The 7,808-nt window shown below is 51.0% G+C and overlaps 1 protein-coding gene across 1 annotated transcript in view; it reads right to left on the bottom strand.

The window, feature by feature from the left end:
* The window catches only part of LOC112125258 (zinc finger protein 135-like), an 8,824-nt gene extending 1,396 nt beyond the window's left edge, over positions 1 to 7,428 (bottom strand). Inside the window, exons 1-3 of the mRNA XM_029913802.1 lie at positions 7,294 to 7,428; positions 6,391 to 6,507; positions 1 to 554 (exon numbers count right to left, since the gene is read on the bottom strand). The exon at positions 1 to 554 is cut by the window's left edge and continues 1,396 nt beyond it. Coding sequence (XP_029769662.1) covers positions 1 to 554; positions 6,391 to 6,507; positions 7,294 to 7,327 — 705 coding nt within the window. The 5' untranslated portion in view covers positions 7,328 to 7,428. The remainder of the gene's footprint in view (positions 555 to 6,390; positions 6,508 to 7,293) is intronic.
* Positions 7,429 to 7,808: the final 380 nt, after the last annotated feature.

The following is a 7,808-nucleotide window of genomic DNA, read 5'->3' as shown; positions in this document are numbered from 1 at the left end:
CTGTACAAAGCTCTTGCCGCAGTCGGTGCAGCGGTGTGGCCGCTCCCCGGTGTGCGTGCGCTGATGGACTCTAAGGTGTGAAATCTGTGTAAAGCCTTTGCCGCACTCAGCACAGTGGTGTGGCCGCTCCCCGGTGTGCGTGCGCTGGTGTGCTCTCAGGTGTGCAATCTGTGCAAAGCCCTTGCCGCACTCAGCACAGTGGTGCGGCCGCTCCCCGGTGTGCGTGCGCTGGTGTATTCTCAGCTTTGAGCTCTCTGCAAAGCTCTTGCCGCAGTCAGCGCAGCGGTATGGCCGCTCCCTGGGGTGCATGCACCGATGCTGGGTCAGCGCGGAGGGGCTGCTGAATCTCTTTCTGCAGTCGATGCAGCAGTGGGGACGCCAGCCCGTGGGGAGTCTCTGGTGTGTAGCCAGGTCTGGTCTCTGGCTGAGTTTACCCCGGGGATGGACTGCGTCCTGTGCATGGATCCCCCTGTAGGCCGTTGGATCCTGCGTTCCTGCCGTGTTCTCCCCACACTCAGACTGCGTCCTCGTTCCCCCCAGGATCCCGAGCCCTGCTGGAGAGAGCAGAGGCAATCCCGGTGTTAGCTCACGGTTAAGGCTACAGGTTTATCAAGGATGGGAAAAATGTCACAGATGGAGCAATTTCCCCATTTGCCCATGACTGTTTTTTAGATGGATGCCTCACCCTGCAATGGCGGCGCCTGTCCCACAGGGCAGGACCAAATGCCTCGCTCTGGGAATTGAGACCTGGCGTGCAGGGTTACAGCGCCACTCAGATTTGCCCCTCCTTCCTGTCATTATGGTAGGGGAACGAGGCCAAACTTCAGTGAATGGCCGTGCCACTCAGATCCACTCTAGTCCACCCCAACCCCTCTGCACCAGGCTGGGGTCAGTGCTGCTGCACTGGGGAACCTGCTGGGCGGTTGGTGCCTCCTGGGCAGGGCGAGGAGGAGGATATTTTATTAAAAATCATGGCGCCATCTCAGTAAGTTTAGTGACCTGTGACTTTTACTAAATTTACTGTAACTGCTCTAAGAAGCAACAGAGAGTCCTGTGGCACCTTTAAGACTAACAGATGTACTGGAGCATAAGCTTTTGTGGGTGAATACCCACTTCGTCAGACGCATGTAATGGAAATTTCCAGAGGCAGGTATAAATATGCAGGCAAGGTAACTGCTCTGTAATTTCTGATACGAAATGCCGTAACAAATCTGCAGCCTGACTCAGGGTGGTTCTACACTATGTTGTTTGTGCAGCACCTGGCACCTGTTCCCATGTGCGCCAAGCACCTCGTGAGTCTTGTTTTGTGTTTAAACTGTAGTCTGCCCAGGCAATGGGCAGGACCTGGAAAAAGGGGCCCTGATCCAGGACTTGGGCCCCTATGTGCTAACACAGTTGAAAACGTGTCCCTGGTTTATTTTCAATCAGAGGTTTTTATTTTCACAGAATCATAGAAGATTAGGGTTGGAAGAGACCTCAGGAGTTCATCTAGTCTAATGGTTTTTAAACTTCTTTTTTCATGGATCTCTTGAAAATTCCTGAGGGTCTTGGTGGACCACTTAATGATCTTTCCAAATGTTGTTTGTGCCATTAGCTAACTATTGTAAAGCGCTTTGGATAAAAGCGCTATATTAAAAAAACCACCTTAATAATAATTAACTATGTCGCTTGCATGCATATGATCTGCACACATAGCTCGGCTTTAAGATGCTAAACAAATCTCTGAGTCAACTAGAAATATTCATGCTCTCATCGCAAATATTAATACAATATTTTCTGATACTGAAAAGGGGAGTAAAAGCCATTCGCTCAGGCTTATGCAATTTCTCTGAGATGTCCACTGTAAATTTGACTAATACATCACACACACAGAACAGTAAAAATAAATAATAAAGTAACACAAACAGCAAAACCAAAACCACAAACAAACAAGTGACAACACTGAAAATACAAAGGGAAGTAAAATATCAAGTGGCTGGTTATGGGTATTTTAAATGAGTGTTTAGGACCCACGCTGTGCAAATGCAACAGAGCCCCGAAGAAACAGGCTAAGTTCTCCTGGTTTCACATTGTGTTGTGTGTGTCACCAACTCAAAAACTCTCAGTGCACTCGTTGAGTTTTTATAGGCTTTGGAGCACATTAACACATGGCTTGGAGTTTGCACACAGATCCCTGCCTCAAAGAACTTGCAAATAAGGTCTTTAGCATACAAAACACCAAGCAGTAACCCCACCAAACCTAGTGCTGCTTACTACTTAAGAGTCAATGGGAATACTCTCAGGTTTAAAGGGAACTATCCACGGACCACCTGAATGGAGCTCGCAGACCACTGGTGGTCCCCGGACCACAGTTTGAGAACCTCTGATCTAGTCCAACCCCCTAGTCAAAGCAGGGCCAACCCCAACTAAATTTTACATGTTGCTGGTTCTTCAGTTTCTCCTCCTTTATAGCATGAGGCCTGGTTCAGTTTTTGTGCTGTTTTAACTATATTGCTTTGAAACTACTTAGCTGAGGGGCTACAATCCACTCATGTGAACGCAGTGAGACCGGTTTAAAGCTGCTTAGAACAACGTAGTTTATTCCTCTGTGGGGAGTGAGTCCTTTTCTAGGAATTCCTTCTAAAGTCATTCACCTTGGACCTGATGTTTCATTCTTTGTGCAAAACTAAAACTAAACTAAAATCCTCAAGAAGGTGGGGGGTTTGGGGTGGTGGGAAAGGGGTTAAGAGCATGACAAGTCACTCAGGATTTGTGTGATGTAACAAGCAAAACATGTCTGTATTGTTTCACAACCCAATCAGTGACATTGCTGAGGTGGAAGGAGTGAATGGCTGCCACACAGTGGGCCTTTGATCTACAGAGAGTCACAGCATGTGTTAAGGCTGAGGGGTGTCTAAGCATTGACACTGAAGCAATGTAAGGCCTGGTCCACACTACCCCCCCACTTCGGACTAAGGTACGCAAATTCAGCTACGTCAATAACGTAGCTGAATTCGAAGTACCTTAGTCCGAACTTACCGCGGGTCCAGACGCGGCAGGAAGGCTCCCCCGTCGATGCTGCGTACTCCTCTCGCCGAGCTGGAGTATCGGCGTCGACGGCGAGCACTTCCGGGATCGATCCCAGAACACCGATTGCCTGCCGTCGGACACGGAGGTAAGTGTAGACGTACCCTTAGGAAGTTATTCCTAATCTCTAAATGTAAATCTCCTTTGCTGCAATTTAAACCCATTGCTTCTTGTCCTGACTTCAGTTGATAAAGGGAACAATTTATCACCCTCCTCTTTGTAACAACCTTTTATGTACTTGAAGACTGTTATCAGCCTCCTCCACCCTTCTCTTCTCCAGACTAAACAAACGGAATTTTTTCAACCTTTCCTCATAGGTCATGTCTTCTAGACCTTTAATAATTCTTGTTGCTCTCCTGTAGACGTCCCCAATTTGTTCACATCCTTCCCAAAATGTGATGCCCTGACTGGACACAATACTCCAGTTGAGTCCTTACCAGTGCTGAGTAGAGTGGAAGAATTACTTCTCGCATATTGCTTGCAACACTCCTGCTAATACATCCCAGAACAATATTTGCTTTTTTTTTTCCTTATAAGTATTCCATTATTGACTCATATATAGTTTGTGATCCACTATAACCTTGAATGGTTTTCTGCAGTACTCCTTCCTAGGCAGTTATTTCCCATTCTGTATTTGTGTAATTCTTTATTCCTACCTAAGTGTAGTACTTTGCGTATGATCTTATTGAATTTCATCCTATTTAATTCCGACCATTTTTCCAGTTTGTCAGGATCATTTTGAATTCTCATCCTGTGCTCCAAAGGGCTTGCAACCTCTCCCAGTTTGGTATCCTCCGTAAACTTTGAGTGTATTCTCTGTGTCACTGTCCAGATCATTTCTGAAGATATGGAGTAGAACCAGACCCAGGACAGATCCCTGCGGGAACCCACTCGATATGCCCTTTCAGCTCATTTGTGAACCATAACAATTACTTTCTGAGTACGGTTTTCCAACCAGTTGTGCAACCACCTTATAGTAGGTTTCCCTATAGTAGGTATGAGAAGGTGATATATTGTAGATTTTTCTGTATAGTAGGTATGGGCGTTTCACTGTAATGTTCTAAAACTGTCCCGCTTTCCAGGCAGCTGCTGCTGGGGCAATGAACATATTTGCGGGCCAGACTAAATCGTCCTGCGGGCCACCACTTGGAGTACCATAGTGTATGGGCTGGGTGTGAGGGAGAGGGTGATGGAATGGCCTTTCTCACATCCCCTCTCCTCCTGCTCTCTGTGGCACGAAATGTTTGTCACTTAGGGTACGTCTACACTTACCTCCGGGTCCGACGGCAGGCAATCGGTGTTCTGGGATCGATTTATCACGTCTTGTCTAGACGCGATAAATCGATCCCGGAAGTGCTCGCCGTCGACGCCGGTACTCCAGCTCGGCGAGAGGAGTACGCGGCATCGACGGGGGAGCCTTCCTGCCGCGTCTGGACCCGCGGTAAGTTCGGACTAAGGTACTTCGAATTTAGCTACGTTATTAACGTAGCTGAATTTGCGTACCTTAGTCCGAAGTGGGGGGGTAGTGTAGACCAGGCCTAAGTGTAACAGTAGTTAAACACCGGAACAAATTACCTAGGGAAGATGTGGACTCTCCATCATTGAAGGTTACTAAGAACAGGTTAGACCAGGGGTGGGCAAACTACGGCCCGCGGGCTGGATCCAGCCCCCCAGGGCTTTGGATCCGGCCCGCGGGATTGCCACGCCTGTGGCGCCGCGGGCCCCACGCTGCTCCAGGAAGCGGCCGGCACCACGTCCCTGCGGCTCCTAAGGGGGGGGGGGGGGAGGCTCCGCGCGCTGCTCTTGCCTGTGGGTACCTCCCCCGAAGCTCCCATTGGCTGCAGTTCCCCGTTCCTGGCCAATGGGAGCTTCGGGCGAGGTACCCACAGGCAAGAGCTGCACGCGTAGCCCTGTGCCCCCCCATCACTCAGGGGCTGCAGGGACGTGGTGCTGGCCACTTCCCGGAGCAGCACCAGGCCGGGGACAGGGCAGGCGGGAGCTGCTGCCACTCCGGAGCCACTCTAGGTAAGCAGCGCCGAGCTGGAGCCCACACCCCGAACCCCTCCTGCACCCCGCACCCCAACCCCTTGCCCTGAGCCCCCCTGCCGCACCCTGCACCCCTCCTGCATCCCAACCCCCTGCCCTGAGTCCCCTGCCCTGAGTCCCCTGCCACACCCCACACCCCTCCTGCACCCCAACCCTCTGCCCTGAGCCCCCTCCCACACGCCGCACACCCTCCTGCACCCCAACCCCCTTCCCTGAGGCCCCTCGTACGCCCCGCACCTCCTCCCACACCCCACATTCCCTCCCGCACCCCATCCCCCTGCCCCAGTCCTATATTCATGGCCCTGCATGCAATTTCCCCACCCAGATGTGGCCCTCGGGCCAAAAAGTTTGCCCACCCCTGGGTTAGACAGACACCTGTTAAGGATGATCTAGAAAGATAATACTTAGCCCTGCCTCACTTCAGGGGACTGGACTAGATGATCTACCAAGATCCCTTCTAGGCCTACAATTTTATGATTCATAGATATCAAGGCCAGACAAGCTCACTGTGACTCCAAACTCCATCTTGCTGCTGTGATTTTCCACAATAAGAACAAAGGGGTCCTTCCACATGGCAGAGGGTATAAAAAGCCCTGGAAACCCCTCCATTTTGTCTTCATTCCTGCTTCCAATCCTTATCTCTGGAGTAACCTCTCTACAAGTGAAGTTTTGAACAAAGGACCGAATGACCCATCCATGCATTGGATGTAATTTCATCAAGCCTGAAATAAGCCTGAACCAAGAACTTTGCAATTGTTGTATGTATTTGATTCCATTTAACCAGTTTTAACTCTCATTTGTATTTCTTTCTTTTTATGAATAAACCTTTAGATTTTAAAGGATTGGCAACAGGGTGATTTGTGGGTGAAATCTGAATTGTATGTTGACCTGGGTCTGGGGCTTGGTCCCTTGGGATCAGGAGAACCTTTTTCTTTAACTGGGGACACTGGTTTTCATAACCATTTGTTCCTATAAGGAGTGCTACTAGTGGTGATACAAGGGAACTGGGCTATCTGAGGGAATTGCTTGTATTTGTCTTGGAATTGTCTGGTTAGGCAGTGGGGTGAAACCGAAATCCTCTCTGTTTGGCTGGTTTGGTATGCCTTAGTAGTGAAGGACCCCCAGCCTTGGGCTGTGACTGCCTTGCTCCAAGCAGGTCATCCTGAACTGATACTCTCAGTTGTGTCACCCAAGAGCACCCCTTGTTACACTTCTACATTAAGGAGCCCTCTGCTAGCAGCTGTGTGAATCAGAAGGGACTGGATTATTATGACTCACCTGAGGAGGGGCTCTCAGGCCCTGAGCTTTCCCTGGAGTCCTCAGCATCCCAGATCCAGAGCTCTGCCTCCCCTATCTCGATCCGGTGGATTAAGTCTGGTTTGGAATCTGAATAGCCTGTTTTGGGGGAAAGAATCCGTTTTTCACTAAAGTTTTAGGGGCAGAGATTCATTTATCTGTTGGTGCAACCCAGCACAACAGGGCCCAGATCTCAGTCAAGGTGTGTCTGCGCAGCACTGTGTGCGACGAGGCCCCGATCTCGGTCAGGGTGTGTTCGCACAGTACCTGGCACAGCGGGACACTGCACGCAGCGACAGAGGAAAGCCCAAGAGATCCCAAGCAGAAGAAAAATGATATAAACCTTCCTTAGAGGAGACTTCTTCTCATCTCCCACCAGGCAAGTTTGGTTCATACTCTAAAGCTATGGAACCTTCTCAATTTGCTTTGGGGGCTGAGTCACGTGGCACAAGGTGGTTCCATTACACAGACCTATCAGTTCTTTTGCTTAGGATGCAGCATTGTTCAACTGTATGGTTGTTAAATTTATGATGTTCGTTCTTTTTGGGGAGGTGTGAAGCTGTTACAAGCAGCAGGAGAGTTTTCTTCCTGCCTTATTTGTCTAACTAGAGTCAGTTCCTGAGGCAGAGTTGCTGCCCTCCGTGTCTGGGCTGGGATTCCTGGAAGCGGTTGTTGCTCATGTGCTGTTTGCAACCACCTCTGTTGCAGGACTGAGGTACGTAATGTTAGACTAAGATTAAATCCAGGCTCTGTAGCCCTGATTTCTTCTTTAACAGGAAACCAGCCTGAAAGGGGCTAACATTTGCCACCACATGGCAGCTGAGGCATCAAGGAAACTCGCCAGAACTCATAGCTGTGAGTAAAAGAAGGGAAATTAGTCCTTACCCAACGAAACAAGGGCCTGGTAATTCCTCAGCATCTGATCCTGGTACAGCTGCTTCTCTGGCTGGGATAAGAGCTCCCACTCCTCCCGGGTGAAATACAGAGCGACGTCCTCAAACGCCACCTGGAGCTGCTGGCACAAGCATTACACACTCAGCACCTTCTGCTCCAGCCCCCAGCCTGGAGTCTCAGCAGGGGACGTGGTTTCTAGGGGAGCGACTCCCAGGGAACCCCCAGCCCAGCAGCTGTGACCCAGGGAGACTCCCCACCCGCGCACAGCTCCCCCAGGGCAGGGCCGGCTCCAGGCACCAGCCCACCAAGCTGGTGCTTGGGGCGGCACCTGGAGGGGGGCGGCGCGGCGCTCCGGTCCCCGGGGAGAGCGGGGCCACGGCCGGGCTCGCCGCCCTGCCCCCGGCGCTCTGGCCGCCCTGCCCCCGGCGCTCTGGCCGCCGGGGGGAGAGCCGAGCCCCGGCCGCCGGGGGGAGAGACTAGCCCCCGCCCAACCCTCGGCCGCCGGG

This window comes from Terrapene carolina, unplaced genomic scaffold, assembly GCF_002925995.2.
Source record: "Terrapene carolina triunguis isolate 2854851 unplaced genomic scaffold, T_m_triunguis-2.0 Scaffold926, whole genome shotgun sequence".
NCBI lineage: Eukaryota > Metazoa > Chordata > Testudines > Emydidae > Terrapene > Terrapene triunguis.
Note: the sequence above shows the minus strand (reverse complement) of the source record. Positions and strands in the feature narration are given on the sequence as shown.